Source organism: Merops nubicus, unplaced genomic scaffold (genome assembly GCF_000691845.1).
Source record: "Merops nubicus isolate BGI_N331 unplaced genomic scaffold, ASM69184v1 scaffold7917, whole genome shotgun sequence".
Lineage (NCBI taxonomy): Eukaryota > Metazoa > Chordata > Aves > Coraciiformes > Meropidae > Merops > Merops nubicus.
The window spans coordinates 3,364-29,957 of NW_008620975.1; the positions used below are offsets into that span (position 1 = coordinate 3,364).

The 26,594-nt window shown below is 38.6% G+C and overlaps 1 protein-coding gene across 2 annotated transcripts in view; it reads left to right on the forward strand.

Annotated features, from left to right (window-relative positions):
* The first annotated feature begins 17,991 nt into the window (after window positions 1-17,991).
* LOC103776765 (zinc finger MYM-type protein 2-like) overlaps window positions 17,992-26,594 on the forward strand; it is a 13,749-nt gene continuing 5,146 nt past the window's right edge. The window contains exons 1-3 of one of the 2 annotated variants that reach the window (XM_008944291.1): window positions 17,992-18,483; window positions 18,745-18,838; window positions 25,416-25,701. In XM_008944291.1, the coding sequence (XP_008942539.1) occupies window positions 17,992-18,483; window positions 18,745-18,838; window positions 25,416-25,701 (872 nt within the window). Of the gene's footprint in view, window positions 18,839-25,415; window positions 25,702-26,594 lie in introns of both variants that reach the window. The other variant, XM_008944290.1, reaches the window with a different exon arrangement.

The window sequence follows — 26,594 nt, forward strand, 5'->3', positions numbered from 1 at the left end:
GTTGTTTTTTTTTTTTTTCTTCATTCTGCTTTTTGGATTTGCCATTGACCCAGAATGGGGTACTTTACCTGGTGGGCAAAATCCAGTCAACACACAGAGTCGAGATACTTGCATTTGTTCCAGTTCTGCCTAGAAAAGAGATACTGGGTCATAATTTGCAAAACTAGCACACCTTTGATACATAAGCTAGGTCTTACAGACAGACCAATCATTTGTTCTACTGTAATTTCATCACTCTCAACTTTACATATGAAGACAGGAATTTAGCATTCCCTTGCTCCTGCTGTCTTCAAAGGGCCATTTAGGTGCTTAGCCAGGTGATACAGCTTCCTGCTTCCTGCCACTGGTTGTGAATCTGGATCCTTTGTTAACCTTTTTCACTTTTGACAGTACCATGGGTCTGTCGGGGGGGTGGGGCATTCACACTGTTTAGCTATGGAAAGGGGACCATTTTAGCCGTCCTTGTGTTATCCCTTCCTTTCACAGGGCTCTGCCTCCTGTGAAGCTTAATGTACCATTTTCCCTCTTTAGGCCTTATCTTGTGAAACATCTCTGTCAACCTTCCAGCACTAGTGCTTAAGCACTCCTTTTTGTTTCCCCAAGCTTTTTGGAGCTACCTTCACCATAACTTCCTTGTCTGCCCTTTTCACCGTCAGCTACTGGAGAACCTGATGGAGGTGATAGGCTTCATCACTGAGGTGGGAGCAAATGTGCAGTGCCCCAGGCAGAGTAGCTGCATGAAGTAAGGGTTTGAAAAGTACTTGGGGGGGTTACCAGTGCTGTCCACATCCATATTGAGCGTAATGCAAGAGGAGTGTGGTGGGTTTTTTGTTGACTTTACCTTTGTCTGAGACAACACTACTTAATCATGCATTGCTGTTGTGCAGAAAGGATAGTTTTAAGTCTTCAGATACTTAACACTTATTATGTGACTGCTTTACCTAAAAACACAAATTAGGCACTCTATACCTAGCTGTACATTAAGGTTCATAAACTTTTTTTCCTTAACTGTTACAAGACGGTAAGAATCCTTCTGTTTCTATCACTGTCACTTCTAAAAGCCATAATACCTAAATTTGTGTACCTAGTGCTGTGCAAAAGTCTACCAAGGCATAGTCCTCACTCGCTAGTTTTAATATTTAGTGATACATGCTGAGCAGGATGTCATCTTAACTCCACCTTTCCCCCTGTTTAATAGATTGGGCAAAGTAGTGATGTGCTCTTGGTCGCACACCCTGCTAACTGGCGGAACAACAGCAGCTTAGATGCTTGCACTGTAGCTCACCAGTCTAACTCTTGGGGGGCTGACAAAGAAAGCAGATCATTGGGAGAGGACAGTGGCATTATGGAAGAGTTAATGTTGATTTCTACATGCAGTTTTCTCAATTCTTTTGTTGTGAAAGGTAGCATTGAAAGAAGATGGTAAGACTGGGCATAACCTATAGAATTACTTGCAGAGTTTTCTTATTTAAACCTCTTATGGCTCATAGTCACAAAATGGACTCTTAGACACATGGACCTGTTTTTCTCCTGCAGACTTGCGTTGGAAGCCTATTGGCATCTTGTGTTCCTTCAGGCTCTTCTGTGCAATGTAACCAGTCTGAACGTTAAACAAAAGCCCACTGAGCTATCCTTTTGTTTTGTTTTCTCCTCTTCAGAGATTAGCCCCCTGTGAAAACCTGACTTTTTTCTGGAGTTCCTTTTCTTTAGATCCCTGTAGGACCTCTCCAGTTTGGCATTTACACCTAGTACTACATCAAATTCTCTGAAACTTATCTTGTTAATCTCATTCATAAACTCAGCTATCATCTCTATATGGATGACCTTCAAGTCTTGTCTCTCTTGGACTTGCAGCCTTCTACATACCAGCTAAACCTCAGTGTGTGCTTCTGACTTCTTTGCCAATATCTGACCTTTAGCTCAGGCTACTGTTCCAGAGGTAATCCTTCCTCCCCCAAAGGGAAACTTTGTGCTGTCACTTGTGGACAGCATTGTTGTGAGATCTTTGGTTTAAGCCTGTAATCTAGCCCTTGCTTTAGACACAGCACATGTTACTCTTCTAACACTGCAGATTTCTTCTCTCTGGTAAGCTATCTCTTCATTGTTAATAGACAATTAAGTGTATGTTATTTAGTTGAGTTAATAAATCACATGACTAAATCTCATACCTTACTTTTGATCTCTGACTTATGGTAACAGTGTTTCTTACATTGTGGCAAAAATGATTCTGTTTTGTTGATGTGGATTCAGGATCCTGAACAAGAGTACTTTGCTTGTCTTCTGCTCTGATTGTCTGGTCTTTCTGCATCTTATATTTAAGTGGTAATAATGGATTACTTGCCTTTAAGTTTGGGATTTAGCTGTGAAGGATATTAGCTATCTCTTTTGTTGTTGTTAATGAGATTTTAAGTGGTGTTTTGAAAGTGACATCTTGGGCAGTTAAACGCTTTTATTCATTCTCCTGTGATGCTTTTCATACTTGGAGAAGTTCCCCTGTGCACCTTTTTGAAGCAGTTGCGACCTGGTAATGAAGCAGAAGCTAACTTAGGAAACAAAGCCTACCAAAACCAAACTGCCACCTTTCCTTGTCACCCTGGGACTCAAACACACCATGCTTAGAATGAGAACTAATTCTGACTGTTGTTGATGGTAGTGTTCTTTCCTTGTATTCTCCTTTTTGTCTCTATCCATCTGTTGTCCCTTATGTTAAGGTTGTTTGCTCTTTGAACAGTCTTGCTCTGTGTGTGTGCAGTGGCTATTATAATGTAGTACATAACTGTGGCTCCTGGGAGCGGGTGATAAGAGTTGCAGTGTATGGGTGTGGTATCAGTGTCATTATTATTTTTTTTTTTTTTTAATGTCTATGTGGAAAGGGGAAGAAGACAGTGTCTGTTATACCTGAAATAATTTAATCATTTTGCTTGTGCAAGAACTGATGATTAATATGGAAGCATGTATGCATTTAAGAGTTCTCACTAAGCTGGGAGAATTTACCAGATATCTTTTGAATTTTTCTGTGTGCATGGGTTTGGGGGTGTGTGTGTGGGTTATTTTCTTTTGCTTGTGGTGGTGGTTGTGTTATTCTTGAGCAGTGTTCATTCAGAAGGTGGTTTTGTTCCGGTGGATGGTGCCTCATTAAAGAAGCTGAGTAGTACCTAGAAAGTCTAGCTAAGAAGTTCTCTGTAATACATACAATAAAATAAAAGATTACAATTTAGAAGTGACAGAAAATTGATGGCACAACAAAGGTCAGTTGGTTGCTTTTTAACAGACAGAAATGTTGGCTATATCTCGGAATTGTCATTGTCACTGTGTTTGCCATCATTATGAATACTTCAAAGAGTTAACCAATAGAAATAGATGATCTGACTGATAGTGTGTGTAGTACAGCAATTATGATCTCAACTAAGTTCAGCATTTTTTAGTAATTAAAAAGAATTTGAGAAAACATACAAGAATCACTTCAGGAGCAGAAAACATGCTTTCTATTAACAGACTTCAGAAACTCAGCCTATTCCTCAATTGGAAGAGAATATTTTTTGTTTGGTTGGTTGTTTTGTGGGTTTTGTTTTTAGGCTTGGAATATACTTTGTTCTGCAGGTCCTTCTTCCAGTTGCAGATTTGGACTTGAAAGGCAAAATATTGGCTTAGAACAAATGCCATGTCGTGCACTGTGTGTGGGGTTGAACTCTAATAAATAAACAAACATGTATGCATGGTTGCATGACTGTTTAAACCAGCTGCCGTGGTTTGGGGTCAGGCCACCCCCAGAACCATAACAGACACTTGCTGTTAACCCCCCTTTGCCCCCTCTCCCCCTCCAAAGGAAAAAAGAGAATAAGGAAGAGAGACACCAATTAGAGAAGGAAACAGCTTTAACACTACCACTAATAATAGTAATAATGATAATACAATGGAATATGTAAAAATATATACAAAACCAGTATGGAACCCAACTCCTCCCCACCGATGGCAGTACATCTCTGTCACCCCAGCTGGGGAGCCCCCAGGGAAGGGGGTCCCAGGCTGGACTAGGAGGCAGATGGCAGCTGGGTCCAGGAGCTGGATTCTGGAACTCAGTTCAGGAACAAGGTGGGATGGCTGAAGTCCTCCTTGCATGCTGGTCATTCCAGAAGCAGTGGAAGGGAGGAAAAAGGTGAAAGGGAGATGGAAGGGGCAGCAGAAGGGCTTGTCCCTTCTGATCTTTCAGCTTTTACTGGATATGAGGGATATGGCATGGAATACCCCATTGGTGTATCTTTGGTCACTTGTCTGCTCCTCCCTGCAGGTGCAGCCTTACTTTCTGCCCCGCTCCGTGTGATACACAAGCTTGGCAGTGACCTTGGTCTGCGTGCCAATCCCTGGCGGTAACTCTAAACATGAAATGCTACCACTGCTTAGAGCAGGCAGTTAATTAGAAGAGCTTTAGCTGAAAAGTTAAATTGTTGAACAGAAACAGTCCTATTCCACCTCAAACCAGGATACCAGCCAAACTTAGGGTTGTTCTTGCCCTGTCATTTTACCAACAATAGCCTTTTCTCTTTATTTTTTTGGGAGTCATTCTAGCTCCATGAATCATCACAATGAAAATTTGAGGGGAAGCTGTGTAGGTGTTTGGTGTCTGCTATGTTTTTTGTATTTCAGCTTTTAGCCACATTAGATCCCATTGCAGACTGGCTGTTAGAACCTGTGAGCAACTAAGGAGAGTGGGAGAAAGAGCTGTGCTGGAGAAAGTGGGAGCAAGATTTGTGAGTTCAGAACCGTAGTAGTCCTGTCCTAGGCTGGGTGTGGTTTATTGCTGTAGAACTGCAGCCTTAGCCAATACAGTATATCTTGTTGTTTAAAACTAAAGCTACCTTTTACTGTTAAAAATTAGTTTGATAAACTGGACTCTTGATTGCACAACATAACCTGGAGCCAGCTAGTGGATGCAGCTGTGAAAACTGATCGTACTTGCCTTGCTGACTGTATCCATTCTTGCCTTGGATCTGCTTTCCTGTCAACCTTACCTTGGCACAGAACTTGAACTCTTTTTGTGGTGTTTTCTTCTTCTTTCTCTTCCTTTGTTTATCTCATTTGTATGATGTTAAGGTTTTCTTAATTTTGTTACACCATAGCTTCACTGGCTACTTGCTTGGTTGTAGTCTCTGTGGGTTTCCGTCCTGTACGTAGCATAGTATTCACATGCTCTCTTAAATTTGATTTTCCAAGTTCTGAATTGCTAGATGCACTGAACGGCAATTGTTGCAGGTAAATAGTGTTTAAGAAGCTTGTCCATGCTGGGTCAAAAATAATAGTCTGTTAGCTGATACTTTGGAGTTTCTAGGGGATGAAAAATCTGGTTGAGACTGCTAAACTGGTATTAGTTATTGTTAAAGACAAGGAAAAATGTCTATTTACAAATTTCTTGTTTATTTACAAATGAAATGCTGTGGTGTAGCAGTTTTTCCTCTCTCTAGGCACATGCAGAAGTAAACCAAAATAATTTAAAAAGCATTAGTAAAAAATCTTCCTGCAACTGGGGACTGAAAAACTGTGTGCCATTAGGCATGAGAGCTACCACTTAACCATGCAGAGTTGTTTCACAGGCGGTGCATTCCCAAAGGTAGACTGCATACTGGTTTAAAAGAAAAATTTTAAGAATCCTGTGAAAACCACTCCAAAACCCCAAACAAACAAGGGGAAGCACTAATGAAGAATAACATTAACAGTCCACGTTGACAATTGGTAAAGCCGAAATGTGTGGGAATAGTACAGGCTGGGCATTGGTAGGATAGAAAGCAGCTCCAGATAGTCCTGGTGGACAGCAACTTGGACATGAATAATGTGCCCTTGCAGGGATGAATGCAAATAGCATACTGGGCTTAATTAAGCTTACAGTATAAGGGAAATGATTGTTCCCCACTGTTTGAGACTTGGGAGACCCTATCTACAGTGTTTAGTTCAGTGTTGGGTAGACCCTGGTATAATAGATACCAATACAGTGGAGTGAGGCCGGTAGAGACTCACCAGCTTAGAGAGCTGGAGCATAATAATGAAGGAAAAGCTGAGAGGATGGGTGTGTTCAGTCTAAAGAGGAGGCTGGGAGGGACTGCTTTCTTCAAGTAATTAATGGGATAGTGTAGGGAAAATGAAACCAGGCTTTTCTCAGAGATGCACATTGATAGGATGGCAGGTAATGGGCATAAGTTGCAACAAGGGAAATTATGTATAGCCAAGATAAGCTACTGGAAGAGGGTGTCCAGAGAGGCTGGGAAATCTGTATCCTTATAGATATTGAAAGCTCTGTTCAATACGACCCTAACAACCGGACATGACTTCAAAGAAGGATCTTATTTCTTACTTGTCGCTGCTCTCAGCTGGGGTAGACTTGACAAGGTGATATCTAGAGGTCCCTTCTAACTTTCAGCTGTTCTATTAAACTTGCAGTGTTTAAGCTAAGTCTGATACCGTTCAGTGACCAGGAAGATGCTCTGCGTTGATATGTAGTGCTTACTGTATATTAGTTTGAATGCTTCCCCCCTCATAACACAAACCCAAGAATTTGTGCTCTAAAATCATTAATGAAATGTAAATGCATGAAATACTGTTTAAAAACTGCTTCTTAACATTACCTCAAATGCCTTAACTTAAAAAAAAAAAAAGAAGTGTATTTTACAGGGAAGTATGACTTAACAGAATCAGGATTACTCTAGTTAGTAAATTGGTCTGTTTCTGAACATGTAGCTCTGCAGAATGCATTAGATCTAGTAGATTTCATCCTCTCACACCAGAGATTATTCTTCCTCTTTTTTTGTTTTTGCTTTTTTTTTTCAGATTTGATTGCTTTCTATATGATTTACTGTACTCAAAATTTCTTTTAACATTATTAATTTGTGTGCTTACTGTATATATTAAGTTCTTACAGATTATTATAGTCACTATAATCATGGTACCAGGTGTATCCAAAGTATGTTCAATGCAACCATACCCCTTATGAAAGGTAGAGTATTTGCTTACTTACAGAACCTTTTCTCATTACAATGTATACTGCATTTGTAGCATTTGCTGCAATACATCTGTTAATGGAATATTTCCAGTCATGCTTCCTAGAACACGTAATTAAATGCTGTTTTAAAGGGTTTGTACATTTTGCGTATTACTATCTCAATTTAGTTTCTTGAATGCTAGCAAAAGCTAGGGACTTCACAGATGTGAATTCACAATTAATCTTGTTCTGCAGGGACCGACAAAGAGTAAGGCATGGTTTTGAAATGTGTGCTGTGACCCACTGACATTTATCAGTGGGCTGTACTCCATTGCCCAGTGCAAACATCTAAATAATGGTATTATTCTTGTGTCTGTTTCTGATCTAGACATTCGTTATGTATTTTTTCCTAAGGGTAACTTTTTTTAAAAGGTACATCCAACAACAATTTGGCCTCTTCTTATGCTCTTTTAAGGCTGCTTGATACTGTTTATTTTTCGTTATTTTACTTGTCCTTTTTGCATTTTCATACCTTTATCATAGTGTTTCTCTACTGTTACTGTACTGCTGCCTTTCCACTTAGGTCATCTTTCAAGTCTGTTGCTGTGGTCTAGTGTTACCTGCTTTCCTAGAATTAGATAGGCATTTGGATATGAGTAATAGATAAGCATTTAGATATAACTTCTGCTGTGGGTCCTTTGGTTCTTTGTCTTGTTTCAGCTTTCTATTCCATTTATAATAAAGAATATCCTAAGCAGCATGTTGCTGCTTGAGTGGTAGAGAGATAAAATTTACTGTCTACAATGTCACACATAATGGATTTAAGACTAGAAATGTTTCTGTGTTCCAGCTGATCAGCACCTTCTCATGGTTAAACAGCCAGGAGATACATTAAAAGTGTGCAGGTAAGGGTGAGATACATGTTAGTGTGGCTGCCCTAAAACTTGGACAGTTAGTCAATATTATGATTTTGATTTGACTTGAACTGTGATGCCAAGTACTACTTATTCCTCTATGAGCAGTCTTGAAAATGTTATGTGATTGGTGTGGATGCATTTGCATTCAGGATTGACCCTGAATGGAATCATGTTTGAGATTGACCATGACTTCTGGTCTATTTATACATGTAAGGGAGCAATTCTTTGCACTGGTTGAATAGAATCATTAAGGGTGGAAAACACCTTGAAGATCATCAAGTCCAACCATCGACCCAACGCTCCTATGACCACTAAACTATGTCCCAAAGTGCTACATCTACACGTTTTTTGAACACCTGCGTGGATGATGACTCCACCACCTCCCTGGGCAGCCCATTCCAGTGCCTCACTCCACTTTCAGTAAAGAAATTCTTCTGAACATCCAATCTAAACTTCCTTTGGTGCAGGAAGACCCAAGGAAGAGGTTGTCAGTAAAAATGTTCAAATGTTCCTGGAAACATCAGTTGAAAACCATATGCCAGTGTTCACATATAACACTGGTGGCTGCAGTGCCATTAAGATGCTCAGGAGATACTGGTATTCATATAGTTTTCAGTAAGCTTTAGTTTTTGTGTAAACAGTTTCTCTTGTGAATAAAACCCAATTTAGGGACTCAGCTGCTTCAAAATATTTCTCTATGTAGATCTTTGTGTTCTGACTGTTCTGAGTTCCTGTCTTTGAATGCTGTAGGTCTTGGTGTGTGTTTGCTTTTCTCTTTAATTTTCTTAAATCTGTGTGCCAAACACATTTTGGGTGTTAAATAATGACTTTTAGTAAGCTAGTTTCTTCAATCCATACAGCTCCTTTGAAAATGTGGGAAAAGCATGAAACATCTCCAAGCCTACTGGAAAATAAATTCTGGAGTAGTGTCTGTAGACTGAAGTAGTGAGATCTTGGGCTTTTCTAATGATGGGACTCAGACAGTGGACAGATTAGATTTGTGATCCTAAACTTAATATACTGTTCCCAAAGGGTCGTAAACTGTGCTCTGAAAAAAAAACAGCAATATAAATGCATTCAATATAAATACATTGATGGGTTAGTGTTAAGTGTTATTCAGATTCAGACCCTGTTTTGCTTTGGTGTTGTGAACACTTGCACTTGAGTTTAGCCTGAAATATGCAAACATTTATGTTGAACTCACTAGCATGATTTACCTGTGAAGCTGATAGACTGGTGAAATGGTTGTGTCCTTGTGGCCTTAATGTAGCATCTTAGGTTTGCTTAATGTCTTACAGGTTTCAGATACCCTGATATGATGATGGTGATCCATACCAGAGATAAAAACATTTTAATATTCAGTCTGTTGCTGCCTGCTTCATTGTCTGTTAGCGTGTGCCTTTTCTAGTGTTCTACGCAGTATTTGCTATTGGGGTAGTGCAGTTCCTTTGTTGCTATCAGTTTGTCACTACTGTCCTGTCTGCTAAAATGATCTCTGCTCTGAAGTTCAGAGCTGTGGCACCAACTTTGTTTCATTCAGGCACAGCTGTTGTTGCACAGAGATTTTTTTGTTTTGGGGAACTGACCTGGCTGGAAAGGACTCCAGCAGGAAAGTGCCTGTCAACTAGATCAACTTTTGTGTGGTTATGTGTGTGGCTGCAGAAACAGCTGTGCCACATGATGGGGTAGTGTCGTGGTCTAGGGTCAGGGTCGCCCCCAGACCTGTAACAGAGGCTCTCTGTTAAAACCACCACCACGCCACTCCAAAGGGAAAGAGAAAGGGAATAAGGGAGAGAGACATTGATTAGAAAAGTAAAACAGCTTTAATGAAAACAATACTACTACTAAAATGGAATATATACAAATAGACACAAAACCAGGATCAAACCCAAATCCCCCCCCTGTGGCTATACATCACCATCACCCCTGGTGGGGGAGCAGCCCCTGGGAAAAGTCCCAGGCTGAACTCAGCCACAGATGGCAGCTGGGTCCAGGAGCTGGATTCTGGAACTTGGCTCAGGAACACACGGCTCGGGATAAAAGGCAGGATGGATGAAGTCCTCCTCAGATGCTGGCCATTGAAGGAGCAGCAAAAGGGAGGAAGGAAGGGCTTGCCCCTTGTGATCCTTTAATTTTTATTCTGGATATGAGGGATATGGGAGGGAATACTCCAGTGGTGAATTTTAGGGTCACTTATCCTCTCTGCTCCTCCCTGCAGGTGCAGCTTTACTTTCTGCCCCCCTCCTTGTGGCACACAGGATTTAGCAGTCACTTTGGTCTGCATACCAGTCCTTGCTGGTAACTCTAAGCATGGAGCGTTGTCACTACTAGAAGCAGACAGTGTCTGTGAAAATATGCTGCTAATTTCAGACAGTGCAGTTAATGAGAAGAGCTTTATCTGAAAAATAAAAACACTGAAGAGAATTAATTCTGTTCTACCCCAAACCAGGGCACGTAGCAAAATGAGTCTGTGAACCTGATAAGTGTCATAATTTCTGTTAAAGTCAGAGATGTAAAAGTTGATGGTAAATCAGAGTCACCATATAGCTGAGGCTTACCTGAGCATAATGACTACATATGCCTTAGGAGGGATATAAGGAGGAAAGAAACCTTAGCAAAAGAAACTACTAAACAAAAAATACAGAATGCTTATAGAAATAATATTTAATGAAAATGGGTTTATTGTGTAGTTGCCTGTGGTAAGAGTTTTGTATCTGGTGACCCAGAAAAGCCGTACAACTCCTTTTTTTTTTAACATGGAGTTCTGCTTACATAGGTTGATGTCTGTCCATACACAATACATGTATTATTCATAGAATCACTATGGTTGGAAGGGAGCTCTAGGATCATCGGGTCCAACCTTCATCCCAACATTTCCCTGACCACTAGACCATAGCCTCAAGTGCTACATCTGCTCATTTTTTGAACACCTCCAGGGATGGTGACTCTACCACTTCCCTGGGCAGCTAATTCCAGTGGCTAAACACTCTCTCAGTGAAGAAATTCTTCCTAATATCCAGTCGAAACCTCCCCTGGCACAACTTGAGGCCATTCTTTTCTTATCATCAGACATTTGGGAGAAGAGACCAACACCAGCCTTGCTACAACCTCCTTTTAGGTAGCTGTAGAGAGCAATAAGGTCATATCTCAATCTTCTCTTCTCCAGACTAATCAGCCCCAGTTCCCTCAGCTGGTCCTCATAAGGGGTGTTTTCCAGCCCTCTCACCAGCCTCGTTGCTTTTTTCTGGACCCACTCCAGCATCTCAGTGTCCTTCTTATCCTGTGGTGCCCAAAACTGGACACAGTGCTCAAGGTGCAGTCTCATGAGTGTTGAGTCCCTACTCCTTCTGGTCATACTGTTTCTGATACAGGCCAGGATGCCATTGGCCTTCTTGGCCACCTGGGCACACTGCTGGCTCATGTTCAGTCAGCTGTCCACCAACACCCCCAGGTCCTTTTCCACCAGGCACTTTCCAGCCACTCCTCCCCAAGCCTGGAGCGTTGCCTGGGGTTGTTGTGACCCAAGTGCAGGACCCAGGACTTGGTCTTGTTACACCTAAATTCCTTACCCAAACTGAGACTGAACTGCAGTAGCAGCATTCAGATTTATCTTAGAGCTAATTGCAACCGTTTAGAAATGTTGGATTAATTCTGCTTTTCTAGCACTTTTCAGTCCTTACAAGTGGTTATAGTTGGGCCATTAGATTGCTATGGTTGCGGGTTAAAAGAGCTACTTGAAGGTGACTTTAATTGCAGTGGGTTACTTTGTTTTTGGGGTGAACTGCAGCATATATTCAGTCAGCCACTGGGATTCAGTTGATGGTTCATACCCCAAGGAGGCCATGGTTTGTAGGTTGTGTCTGATTATGTTGGAAATAACGTTTTTGAGTTGTAGCAAGATGTTACAGTGTGCTGCTAAGCTAGAGAGCTGCTTGAGAGCTCCATAAAATCTTTACAGTAGACTGGATTTTTGATCATCAAACTTAAGAAAAGTCAAGTGATAAAAACTTACTTTCAGTAATAAGGAAGGATATGAACTCCCAGAAGTAGCTGAATTAAGGAGTTAAATCATGCTATGGTTGAAGGAATGTCAGGGTCAGGAACTGATCATTAGAACTGTATAGCCTCACAGAACATTGACATGAGTTCAGATTCATCTGACCTGACTGTTCTCTCTAAATGTTGACACCTATCTCCCAGCTGAAGCCAGCTTGACAACCATAGGTCAAAATTCAGATTTTGGGTAAGTGGGTAATGCTTCTATGAAGCTAGTGATAGGAAGAAGAAAAAAGCTAGTGACAGAAGAAAAGAAAATGCTTTCCTGTGCAATACATTATTAAAGCTACTTAATTACTTCCCTGAGTACCTTTTCGGTTGTGTTGTAAGACCCTGGTCATAGCTCTTTATCTTATTTTTTTTATTTATTTTTATTTTTTTTAAATTTTTTAATATTTTATTATTCTTTTTTAATTGCAGATTTATCATCTTCTCTGAGTTACCCTTCCAGTGAGAGGACTTTTCCTTTAATATAAGTTGTTTATACAACTCATCTGTTTTTCCTTTTCTCTGAAAAGGTGGTGACGTCAACATCTTCTGGTAACAGTTGACCAGCATTTTGCTCATGTAGTGACAAATATGTTCTGTACTGTTCTTGATTCTTTTATATTGTTTTTCCTCTTTGGTCATTAATGATAGAGTAGCTTTGATTTAAAAGAATCAGAGTTGTAACTTGGATCTTAAACTTCCATTTTCGAGGAATTCCTAAGTATGTAGATAATCTTTCCCTGTTCGTTACCTTGCATTTATCACTAGCGACTGCCTACCATGCTATCTGGCCATTCAGCACTGTGATAGCCTTCTGTAGTTCTCTACCAACCAATTTCTATTTTCACCTGCTGTGTATAATTTTGTTTGATCAGGAAACTGCCACTTGGGTGGTCACTGTCTCTTACGGTTGATTTATGTATGTTTGCCTATGTAATTTTATGTTGGACCCACCCTAGACTTCTCTTTATTATGATAACAGACACAAGCTGGTTTCCTCTTCAAATAATTACAAATCCACCAGAGAACCTTTTCTCAAATCTTCATGATCGTTGCCACTGCAGTCTTCAGTGAGGAACGTGTTTGAATGCCTTATGGAAGTCTTCAGTGCTGTATATTGCTTTAATGAGGGTTGGTCACAAGTGTGGGAACCCTTCAAAAGATCTTTCCAGTAATCTGGTGGGGCATTACCTCTTCTTTGCAAAATCCATGTGTCTTTCTCCATCAATTATTTTTTCTTTTTGTTTATTTTTTTCTGGGTTCCTCACACAGTATTCTCCTGTTTGAAGACAGAAGTTCAATTAAGGGAACTAATAATTATTTTTTTTTTTTAAATTCACCCTTGGACTTTATATATGTGCTGTCTGGATAATTACATCTTGAACTATGTTGCATGGCTCAGGATTAGATCAGGAATTGTTGGTTAGTGGTTTTTTTTTTTTTGGATGTGTTGGTTTTTTTTTTTTTTTTTTTTTTTTTTTTTTTTTTTTTTTTTTTTTTTTTTTTGTTGTTGTTGTTGTTGTTGTTGGTTTGGGGTTTTTTTTGTTTGCTTTTTGGGTTTTCTTCCCCTAGTCTGAACAACAGTAGTTGAAGTCTTCAGTTACTACTTTACAGCCTCTTCTTCCCCTTATTTCATACATTGTGTCACCATTGAGTGGAAGAGATTGATAGTATACTGTTAATACCCTATTTCTTCTAAATTTGGTATGGAATTTAATTGCGGCACAGCACCTATTGAGGTAAATAATTTAGCTGGGATGTGGTGCTTCCCTAGCAGAAAGTGGTATTCCTTCAGTGGGGCAGATAAATCCCTCTCTTCTCGCGCATGTGCTTGTGTGTTAGTATAATACCATCTCCTGAGTTTTGTTCATATGTTCACTTTTGAAGATGTCTCAGTTCTATGTTTTCAAAAGGAGTCTTTCAGGTTTTCCTTTTCTGTTTTTAGGCTTCTAACCATTATGTGGAAGCACTTGCACAAGCTGGTCTTATTTTGGTTGTCTGTTTCTAGTGACCTGTGTTGGTGGAACTGTAGTTTTGGCTGGATTTCAGTTACTCCTTTCGATTTTTGTGACTTTGCTCCAAGTATTCATAACAATCGCTGTGTTCTTTGTCACCTTCATCCTTGGTGTTATTAATGGCACTTAGTAAAGGCTTTTAAATTCCAATTTTCTGCTTTTGTTAAAGTGGGGTTGATATTTTTTTGAGATAGATGCACACCCCACCTCAATTTCTGCAATGCATAATAAATTTAAAACCGTTTTCATTCAACAGTGGAGTTAAGACTTGACCTATGGAGTGTTACGTAGCTGGCTGTCTTAAAAGCTGTAGTGTTGGCTGTCCTAGAGAAATGGCTGCATTTTGCCTTTTATTTCTTCCAGTAGTTAATTCTTGACTGTAGCTATGGGATTGTAATTTATTTTGGCATGACAGCTTTTATAGATCAGTGATGTGACCTAATTTAAAAGGAGGACGCAAAGTTTGCATCAGGAAGGACTGTTGTATATTGGTAGTGCCTCTCCATCCAGCTGTAATTTTGGTACCTATGCACTAGAACAAAGCCTTGAACTCGTTCAACAGGAGTATTAAACATGCATTTCCTGCAGACTAGGTCTCAAAAGTTTGTTTTGTTGGACTAGTTCAAAATCTCAACAATTCATCCAGTCTGACCTATCTTACAATTTTCTAGCAATTGTGTTTTCTATCGTTAAGCACCTTTAGCTGTAACCAGTTGCCAGATGGGAGTTTTTTTCCTACTTCCCCATTTTAAAAAATATGTTCTTTTCACTCATTCTTTTTCTGGCAGCTTTTAATTTAGATATACTGATTATGACATTGCCTATGTAGTTTTTGTGTTTCTTGTTGGTACTATCAGTTTTTGAATACAAGCTAACTCATTTTGCACATTTTTTAGGGGAAAAGAGAGAGTAATTCTGTTGCTGAGTCTTGCAGAAGTAGGAGCTGATACTTGTGAGGAAATTCATGCAGATTTTACTAATGACTATGTACTAACAGTTAAGTATGTAAGCTTTTCTTATTTTTATGTCATACCTCAATACAGGTCATTAAAACTTTTTAAGGAGCTTTTGTGGAAAAAATAAATATTTTTAGGCAAAAAGATACATAGTTTGGGTCTTACATTTGCTACATATTATGTGAATATACTGTAATACAGTCCAAGTCTGTCTTTCTACTAAGGATTTGTAAAAACAGGTATAGCACAGGTTTGAGTCAGGCCTGAGGTATAGTCTTGGCATAGTCTCATTTATTCCTTGCTCCCATCTGTTCAGGTGTATTTAAAACTTTATTAAAAGCTTTATGTGCTTGTGATGCTTTTGTCCTTGTAGAGAAAGAAAATCTATGGAATAAACCTGGGAAACTTTAAGAATCAGTGAACTGGATTAATTTATTTTCAGTAAAAGCTGAAATGTAGGAAGATCTAACTTTGAATTAGTCAGCCCTAGAGGGAAAAATAATATGGGTAAAAGAGAATATTGGATTAAATTAATCTTCAGCATAACTGGCTGATTTCCAGGGAGGTACAAACCGGCTGCATTGATAATACTTCATTTTTTTTTTTTTCAGTAAGAAAACCTCTTTCATTCCAGTTGAATGTTACTTTTTTTTTTTTTTTTTTTTCAGTTCAAATGCTATTATATAATGGCATTTGGTTGTAAGGCTGACATATGAAGGAATTAAAAAGTGGTTGCTTCTCTTCTAGGATTAGTCTGGTTCACAGCTTTGCTGTTTGGTTGTCCTGTCCCCATGTTGTCATCCCTGTCCCTTCCTCCCCTCCTGCCCCCCCTGCTCCTGCTCAGTTGATGGACAAGAGGGCTTTAATAATGTTGTAAACATGTAGAAAAATACTTGAGCTTTATTCCTCTGGGCCTCTACTGTCTGGGGATTTTAGGGCTGTCCTCAAACGGTAGGCAACTACACAAGTCTGTACTCTGTATTTTAAAAACACTGCCAAGTCTAGGAAATGTAATGACTGTTATAAAACCTGAAGAATAAATACAGGCTTGAACTTTGAACATATTCAGTGTCTTGTGAATGATCATGTGTTAATATAAGCTATGGATGCCTGAACCTGTGCTAAGTATTACTGCAGTTCATATATGCAATTTGAAAATTACTAGCAATGTAAGGTTTATATTCCATTGCAAGTCGGATTTATAGTGTATGTTCTGTAACTTTCCTTTTTCTATATCTTAATTTTGTATATTCTGGTACAAGTATCAAGGTGGTTGACATGATAAAAAGCAAAGAAATGTAACTGCTAAGGTTTCTTTTCTCAAAAGCTCAGATTACTTGAACCTTGAATTCCTTAATATTCTTTTACAAATACAGATCTTCATTTTCGTGTTGGATTACTTACTGCAGTTAGGTCTGTCTCTCTCTTACAAAATGCTGTATTTTTTCCATCTATCTATAAAGCATCAGTCAAAGGATTTTGGAAATTTGATGTGACAGAGTGGGAAATCCCAAACAATACTGTTGCTGCTTTACTCATGACAATGATTGTATAGACTGACATTCTTTCTGTAATGTTGCAGGGTGATAGTGCTAAAAGTGAGGTTTAAAAATTTAGAAAGAAGTCAGTTTAATGAATGTAGTTGGTACAAGAGGTTTGAGATGAAGAAACTGTTTTTGATATCTAATGTTTGTTTTAACCCTGTTTCAGAAGACTGCTTTTGTGGAGGGGAGCAAGTTGATACAAGAAGTGCAGGTTCTCTACAGGAAAGAAAATAAAAGCTCTTGGAGCAACTTACTAAGGTAAACAGATTGCAGTGGATTTCTGAATGGGTAAGTATTGATGAGAAGGATATTTCTATTTTCTCTATTCACCTTCCCTTTATAAAAGCTTTATAAAAAAAGCACAGAAAGCTCCTTCTAGCCTTTCACAAAAGCTCATTGATGTCACTTGTTAGTATATACTCCAAGATAAATCCAAATTGTCATATAATTACATCTGTATTTTTCTTGTGTCTATCAAGATCAATTTAACCTACTGATTTTTAGTGTAGATGTTTTTTAGAGAGATCTTAGGTCTTTTAGCACTGATTATATATTGGTTTGGAATTACAGGTACGGAAACCTTATATCCTGGTTGCCTTGTATAATTTTTTAAGTTCCTAGTAGAATTGACAATTATAAGCAACAGATTCCCCAAACTGAGCGATCACTAAAAGCAAATAGGAACCCCCAGGCAAAGTAGCTGTTGGGAAGAGCCTGAAGAAACATTGCCTGCTGTTAAAAAGATAAAATTGTTGAAAGCTGGAGAGGGACCTGAGGTAGTAATTCTGGACCTCAAAGGAGCTGCCTCTTGTTAGTGGTAAGAAATGAGAGGTTTCTGTACACCTGCTGCTGCTCATTAATGGATCTGTTCTTGGCATGTGCAGCAGTTTGAGATCTCTTCTGCTTACTTCTGTATTCCAGTTATATTTGGGCCACCTAAGGAGCTCTGGCAGTGTGGATAGGGGAAAACCGGTCAAGTTTTCAAAGTTGCTAATGTGCAAAGTGATGTTGCCTTTTAGTTTTGCTAGGTGCTTGCATATGCACTTCAGCCATTTATTGTGTAAATGTGTTGATACTGAACTCTGTAACATTTCTAATAGCAATGACATTTAATAGGAATTCAAATTTTCTTTCTGCACATCTAACTTTTGATCCTTCTTTGCAGTCTAGCAAGAGCAGTGTTACAGATCATTGTATGCATGTGTGGGTGGGAAGGGGACTGGGAAATCAGGATTATGTAACAAATGCTACCAAAAATTGTATTTTCTATGTGTGCATTGCCAAACTTAATGAAGTATAACTATTATATGGGAAATGTTGGTGATGACAGTAAGTTTTTTTTATTAGTATGGGATTAGAAAGTGTATGGAGAAACTTTAGTGTTTTTTTTACATGATCTCAGGAAGAAAAAGTAAATTCTAGAATGATTAATTCTGTAGTTATTTATAAGAACTGTTATTGGAAAGTTATACCTTACTCTAAATTTGGATGTGTTGGTGTTTTTTTTTCTTCTCTTGCTTTGTTTTTCTTTTAAACAGCAGATGTAGAATGGACACGAGTCCTCTGGGAGGATTAGAACTGTCTGAACATCCTCCTGGTCTACTAGGGAATACAGCCATGGCAGCGGGTCTTGCAAATGTAGGAAATACATTTGGAGGTCCACCAGGTTCTTTAGTTTCTAGACCTAATAAGTTCCAAAACTCAGCTGTAGAAGATGACGATGATGTAGTTTTTATTGAACCTCTACAACCTCCACAAAATTCTACATCATTGATAGCAGATCAAAGGAACACTGCATTTACATCTTCAAAAAATGAAGAACTTCAAGGGAATGATTGCAAAATGCTTCCTCCTCCAAAAGACTTAAATTCTCAAAAGGGGAATATAAGTGAAACTATTATTATTGATGATGAAGAAGACATTGAAACAAATCAAGAACAAGAGAAGAATGCTTCCAGTTTTAATGAACGAAGACTTCCAGAATGTAAAAATAGAACCAGCGATATGGAATTCTCAGCTTCCAGTTTTTCAAGAAGTAAGGTAAATTCAGGAATAGGTAATAGTGGTATAACCACAGAACCAGACTCTGAAATTCAGATTGCTAATGTTACTACATTAGAAACAGGTGCTATGAGCTCTGTGAGTGGTCATTTAGAAAACACTGAAGGGCGTGACATGAACTTAATGATTACACATGTAACATCACTGCAGAATGCCAGCTTGGGAGATGTATCTAACGGACTGCAGTCAAGTAATTTTGGTGTTAATATGCAAACATACACCCCATCTTTGACTTCACAGACCAAGACTGGAGTAGGACCTTTCAATCCTGGTAGAATGAATGTGGCTGGAGATGTATTTCAAAACGGAGAATCTGTGACTCATCATAATCCGGGTAAGCTGCAATTCTGAACAGTTCTTTAAAAGCTGAAAATAAATAATAGAATATTTGATTAAACTATTTTAGCAGTGGTGCTGTTTAGTTATTTAGCTTGATTCATATAGAAGATGATGGTTCCCTTCGTCAACAACACAACCTTACCTCTGTGTCTCCAGAATAAAATAGACCCAGTGACATAATGCATTAAATAGGTAGGAGAGTATCCCGGTTAAGGAGGTAGGTTGATACCTTCAGGTATTTTGAGAATCAAGTATTTGTGGCTAAAGTAAAGCTTTCTTCATCACTTAAGTGTACCAACTTAAATGACACAAAGGTTAGTGTATATATGTAACTTTTGCATCTTTTTGTGGAGTTCTAGGACTAGCATAGCGCATCAAAGTTATTTAGGCAGTATTTTGCTGATCTGTTGTCTTGCCATTAGAATATAATTTAACACATAGAAAAAAGAATTTGAAGGTCTAATGCTAAATTGTAAGTAGCTAGCTGTCATAATTTATTGCATTCTGAGTGATACTTGGTATTTACAATGCTTGACAAAACAGAGTCCAAGTTACTCGTGGATTCGCATATTCCTGCAGTAAATTATCCGCACTTCATAACTGCTATTTAGTTGCCTGTGATAATGTGTACTTATATCATACAATATTAATTAGTTTGAATTGCCTGGTTTTGTTTTTTGTCTGTGTATAAGTAGCAGTCTCCTAATTTAGCAAGTAAACAGTTTTCGCTAGTAGCAATATGGAGCCATGAATGTTCTTCTGGAGTTGCTGTTCAACAGATTTTAAGCTTTCACGTAAGCAATTCAAAAACCTTCTAGGTTCTAGCATACACTAGTACTGTCCTGCCCTGTTAGGCTAAAAGTGGTGAGAAAAGCCAAATTGCCACTTTTCTACAGTTTTAACTTCAGACAAGTTAGGATGTTTTTAAAAGGAAAATTTAAAATAGTTGCAATCTGGGTGCAGTAGACCTTTATTAATGCACTATACTTTAACTTGCTCAATGCTGTTTAAAATACATAGTTGTGTGGTTGTTTTTTTTTTTGCCTGTTTTTCAATGACTATTTAAATAGCACAGTTCTTCAGTTGGGCCATACCCTACCACACGTCTTTTTGCAGAAGTATAAATGAATTTTTCATTGTATTATGGAAATGGCAGTATGAAACTTAAAGTGTTAAGTTGGATGTTAGGTTGTGGTTTTGTTGTGTTAATCTTGAAACTGATTTCAAAATTTGACTTCTGGAGTTTAAAGCTGGCAAGTTTTTCTAGCCTCGGTATCTCACTGAATGGTTCAGAAGTTCAGTTCCCTGTCTTGCAAAACTGACATTCTCACTGCTGCTACTTTATCCCGTAGACTTGGGTTATGGTGACTTATCACAGATGGTCAAGCAGTCATGGGTGAGAACTTTAAGGATTTGTTACCTTAAATTAGTGCCTTTTATGTTCTTGGGGAAAGTGCATCTTAAGACAGTTAGCTTGTGCCTTCTCTAAACTACTGAACTTATATTTTGGAATTTTGCTGGCATGAAGTTTGATAGGCTGGGACCGTAGCAGTGTTGAAACAATATTGAGTTCCAAGAAACAGGAGTAGTGACTCAAAGTCCTTCGTAGGGACTTGGTGAAAGACTCGCTCATAAGGGAGGAAAAATAACTTTACAGGTGGGTGTAAGAGGTGTATTTCAAAGTGGCTGTGGTCTTTGTATGTGAAAAACAAAGAGCAGTAGGTCCAAAAGGAAGCAGGAAGGGCTGACACAGGTAAAAGGGAAGGAGAAAAATGCCAAAGGAGAAGAATTAGAAATAAGCTAAAATATGAGAATAAGAAAGAGGAGGATGGAGGGAAGATGGCTATAGTGGAAATGCCTTTTACACAAGAAAAAGCAGGAGACGTGGTAGGTGCAGTTCACTTAGAAGTTTTTGTACTTGAAAAAACTTCCCTTTACATCTTTTTAAGATAAAAGTTGGTATTTTGTTCTTTTTCCTTCAAAGTCGCTTCTTCTTTTTTCTAGAAAATCTTGTCAGAAGTTAACCCTGCTCATTAGAAACTTTGATAATATGGCAGGAAGCATTTGTTCTTAAATAGGTTTAATGTATTCAGCACAGTTCTGGTCTAAGATGGCTAAGGATAGATTAAACTTTCCTGGATCATTGATGTTCCATCTGTTCTGATTTCCAGATTTCTAAAGCAATTCCAATGGACGTGGAGTTGCTGCTTACTTAATTTAGTCCTGCTTAGTTAATTTAAGCTTGCTGATGATAAAAATGCTTTGATTTGTATAATTTGAAGATTGTGGATTAAAAAACCACTAATAAATATAGCCTCAAGTTGCTCCAGGAGAGGCTGGGGTTTGGTGTTAAATAAAATTTATTCACTGAAAGCATTGTTAAGCATTGGAACAGGCTGCCCAGGTGGAGTCACCATCCCTGGAGATACTTAAAACGTGTAGAGGTGGTGCTTAGGAACTTGGTTTAGTGGCGGACTTGGCACTACTAGGTTTACAGTTGGACTCGGTGATCTTAAAGGTGTTTTCCAGCCTAGGTGATTCTATATGTGGTTTGGAAGATGTCTTCTGGATCAGCGTTACTTTGTTCTCCTCAGCCAGGTGTCTCCACTGTACGAGAAGCAGTAGGAGCATAATAGAGAAATTTCTATCAAACATGTAAGTTCAGAATTTATTTGACAGAATGGTTTGGGTTGGAAGAACCTTTAAAGAGTACTTATTCCAAACACCCTGCCATGGACAGGGACATCTTCCAGTGCATCAGGTCACTCAAATCCCTGTCTAACCTGACCTTGAATACTTCCAGTGATGGGACATCCACAGCTTCTTTAGGCAGTTTGTTGCAGTGTCTTAGCACCTTAATTGTAAAAAATTATTCCCTGTGTCCAATCCAAATCTATCCTCTTTCAATTTAAAAATCTTATCTGTTGCCATATCACTACAGGTCTTGGTGAAAAGTATCTCTCTTGTTCTTGTAAGACTCCTTTATATATTGAAAGGCTTCAATAAGGTCTCCCTGGAGCCTTCTCTTCCCCAGGCTGAACAACTTCAACTCTTTTTGCCTTTCTTCACAGGACAGATGTTCCTGCCTTCTGTCATTTTTTGTGGCCCTCCTCTGGGCCTGCTCTCATCCGTTCATTCCTCGATTTGTATTGACATTGAGGATTCCCCTGACCAAGGTGAAAGACCTTGCTTTATTGAACTTCACGAGGTTCACATGGGCCTATTCCTCAAGCCTAGTAAGGTCCCTCTGGATGCCATCCGTTACCCATAGCTTATCAACTGTGCTACTCAGTTTGATCTTATCTGTAAACTTGCTGGGGGTGCACTTAATCCCACTGTGTTGTTGATGAAGATACTAAACAGTATCAGTCAGACATCGAGCCATTAACTGTAATTCTTTGGATGCCACTATCAAGCCACTTCCTTATCCACCAAATCTGTATGTCTCCAATTTAGCAGCAAGAATTTTGTAGGGAGACCACATCAAAGGGCTTGATGAAGTCCAGGTAGATGAACAAAAGTCAATGCAAATGAGTTTCAAGTACTTTTGGACTGGAGCTTTGTTTTGTTTCTCTGAATGGAATCTAGTTTTGTGCTCCAAAACCAGAACCCACACCTAGTAAATTGAGGGTGCAGTTCAGAATTGCCTTGATCTGAACCAGGGTGTTAATGCAAATGGAGCTGAATGTGTTTGAAGAGCTGCAGACCTCTGTAAAAGTTTATTGCTGTCTTTCTTCCCACCTCTGCCCCAAGTTGTGCCAATACAGTTTTTTTTCAGTTCTTTTTCAAAAAAGACATTTAATTGAGCAATTTTTTTTTCCGAGATTGCTCCAAGACATTGGTGCAAATGAGAGTAAGGTATAATTTTATAGCAGTTTAGAGCAGGAGTGAGTGAGACAGGATGGGAACACCCTGAACATCCGTTATAGCGAGAAGAAATTGAACATGACATTGTACAGTCATGAGCTTAGCCGTTAAAGAATTGCAGGTGGGAACCTGAAAGATTAAGACATAAGGACAGTGAGGCATGGAAGCTATCGGGAGTCAACTGAGAGAGTGCGATACGCCTTCTCAGTTCAAGGATATGCAAAACAGATTTTACAGATGCTTTGTAGAGAACATAAATGGAGGAGGTAACGTGGTGAGAAAGTGAGATGTGAAGAAAAGTCATAATATAAAAGTCAATGTCTATGAAGATGCAATCTGCAAGAAACGGGTGGAAAAAAAAAAAAAGATCGATCTTCAGTTGTTCTTGTGGTATGTTTGTAGAGGGGGTAATGCAACAAAATGTCAATTGGAGGAGGCTATTTGAAGGCCTTAAGATACTAAGGAAATACTGAAATAATCTTAATGAGGTACTAGGAAGTCATGATAAAAGTTTCTAACGCAAGCTGGTCTCGCAAACCCGTTTTCATGTGTGGAAGTTGAGTGCTGTGGGAATTACAAGCACATGTAACTTTCCTGCATGTTCTGCATATTTCTATTAAGGTGCAATGTGCTCCAGCCTGAAACCTGTGAGAAAAGAGAGCCTCAAAATACTTTGAGGTTCTGAGGATACTACTAGGATATAAATATATTTGAGGTAGTAGACATAAAAATGAAGAGAAGTTTGAAGGGCGCACGCAAGTCTTAATTTGTCAGTATGGTTACTCGTGCCTTCAAAGGTAAACTACTTTAAAGAGGAATGTGTGGGACGGGGAGGTGGTGGTCTACCTTCTTTCCCTCTTCCCTTCACCCCTTTGTTCTAGCTCAGGCATTACAGTGGGCAACTTTGCAACTTGCCCTAGGTGTCTGAGAAGTAGGACATCCTTGGCAGCTACAAAGTAGCACTGGAAAATGATCTTCTGCATGCTAAGGAGTGTACGTTGGTGCTGTAACAGGGGTTCTTGGAACTTTGCCCCTAAAACGAATTTCAAAACTATGTAATAGAGTATGTCGTTAATAAAACCTTCTTGGACAGATGACTTTGGAAAACAGCATGAGGAAGGGGTGCCATCTATCTAATGATTATGGGCCAAGATAATGTCTCTTAAGAGGAGGGTATGGGCAGTTGCTGAAGTCTATAGGTTCAGGTTTTTGTTATTTGAACTTCCAGAGTTTAAAATCATCTTTCTTATATTTGTTAATACAAGTTGTAATAACTCCAGGAAAACACTGAGTCACTGCACTAAAACATTGGAGGTTTTAGTATTTAGTTATAGTAAATGCTGTGTTTACTCTTTACTTAAAAGTAGTAGCATAAGTACTACTCAATGCAGTAATATATAGGTAGATGTTCACTATTCAGCCAGAGTAAAGTACTGTTCAGCAGGCTGGCAATAAAAAGCTTGAAAGGTAAGTCCCAAGTGCTGTGACAGTATTTGGGATAGGTTACACTTACTATTGAATATGTGTGTAAATGTTTTTTATAATCCAAAGAAGTTCCTGTTCAGATTTTAATTCATACTTGAGTAACGTATCATTCTTGACATTCTTCAGAAGTTCAATGTTCCTAAATTCTGATGTTTAAAATGAAATTCTAGTAATATTTAAATGAAATTCAGGTGATTATTTAAAACGAGAGCTTAAACTCCAGAGAAAAGCCTAGAAATTACATTTTATTGGGGGATTTTTTTTTTCTCTCTAGATCTGTATATTCTGTTCCAAATCAAGATACTGGGCATATAATTTAACAGAAGCACGTGATCCTTCTAGATGTATTTCTGTTGGAGAAAAAGTTACTTAAGTTTTTGTTACGCAGGTCACTCTGTAACACATTATGCTACAAATTATTGGGCAAAGATGACTTTGTTTTGTAGTAATCTATTGTACAAAAACACAAATGGAAGACTGGTGGAGTGTGGAACACAGGGACATGTATTTGTGCATTGCCAGAACTTAATGAAATATTATTTTCTAGGTTCATTGTTTTCTGCTGAAGAAGACTTGGAACTCTCGTGAATTTACCAGTTTGCACATTAATTGGTATTCACTGGGTTGAAAAAGTTGTGGAGAAAAAATAGGAACTCTTCTAGGAATCACTGACATAGGTGCAGAGCCGAGCTGTGGAGCCATTCTGCTTTGCTGTAACTGCAGTGTCGTTCTTTGGCTGCAGGTTGGACTAAGAAACTAGTATGGGGAACCCCAATTCTAGGGTTAGACACATGATGCTATTAAAGCTTTAGAACAAAATGACAAATGAAAACCTAAGATTTCTTGCTCTTAAAAATGTGCGGAAATTAGTTCAGAAATTCCATGTTCTCTGTCCTTATCTTTTTTTTTTCTAATTGCAATTTTGTTTGCCTGAAGATGGAATTGCCAGTTTACAAACCCAGTGCAGGTGACTTGAGGTCTGCAAAATTTGTTACTAGATGTAGGATGGGACTGTCCTGAAATTTGTTATTGTTCTAAAGCCTTGTAACAATGGAGAGCAGTACCATCAGACAGTATTTTACTTTAAACTGGAATTTCTAAAATAATGGCTTTCTTCTGTTAACTGCTGATTCCAGCAGAAAAATTATTTAATGAATATTATTCTATATGTATATATGTACATGTCTGTTCACTTTTATGTTTGTTTTTTTGTCTTGAAGATTCTTGGATATCCCAGTCAGCTTCCTTCCCTAGGAATCAGAAGCAACCAGGTGTGGATTCCTTGTCACCTGTAGCATCACTTCCTAAGCAGATTTTCCAGCCTTCTGCCCAGCAGCAGCCTTCTAAACAGGTTAAAGTCACATGTGCAAACTGCAAAAAGCCTTTGCAGAAGGGACAGACTGCGTATCAGCGAAAAGGATCAGCTCACCTTTTCTGTTCTACTACCTGCCTTTCATCATTCTCACACAAACCTGCTCCAAAGAAACTTTGTGTTATGTGCAGAAAGTAAGGGATTTATAAAATTTGTTTCATTTTAGCAGCTAAATCCCAAAATACTTTAAATTCTCATGCATGTATGAGAATTGTTCTGTTGATAGAAAAATCTGACAATGCAAGTACCATATGTAGTGTCACTTTGATGTTGTTTGGAAGTGATGAGCTCGCTGTGTCTACTGCAACAAAATAAGTCTGCCAGCTTTCAAATTTGGAGTACAGCAGATTCTGTCTATGAAAGCTAATACACTAAAAATTACTGATGTGGTTTTGGGGGGGGTATGGTGTTTTTGTTTTTGTTTTTTTTTAAAAAAAAAAGTGTGTCCAAGTTATGTTTTGTGATTAGTCTGTTTTTGGTTTTGTGGTTGTTTGTGGTTTTTTTTTTTTTGTTTTTTTTTTTTTCTCCATGTCGATCGTTTATGAAAAAAGTTGACCTTGTATAGAAAGCATTTATTTTGATAGATGAAGATAAAAAATTAAGAGGCTTTAAAAGAAGGACATACTGATACTTGCAAGAAGGTGGAAGAAATCTGGGAGCTCTTCCACAGCTGGCAGTGCTAGGAGAGGAGAAACCTTAGACTTTGCCCACAGTCAGGAGCATTTATGATGACTTTTGAAGTTGAAGATAGGTTAAATGGGCAGTATGGAGGAAGTGACAAGCACACTTAGAAATGCCTTATTCTGAATTATTGGTTAGGTTTTACTTGTAATTTTTCATTATTTTCCACATGCAAAATTGCCAAAGAGCAGTCTTCCATAACGGTACTATTGGAGTGGTAGGTATGTGAAATAGCTGTACTATCTTTTCAGTGTACCGATGACTGAGATACTTGCACTTTTTTTTTTTGTGTATAGTCTCAATCGAGTACACCCTGCAGTGATACTGGTTAAATGATGAATTCCTG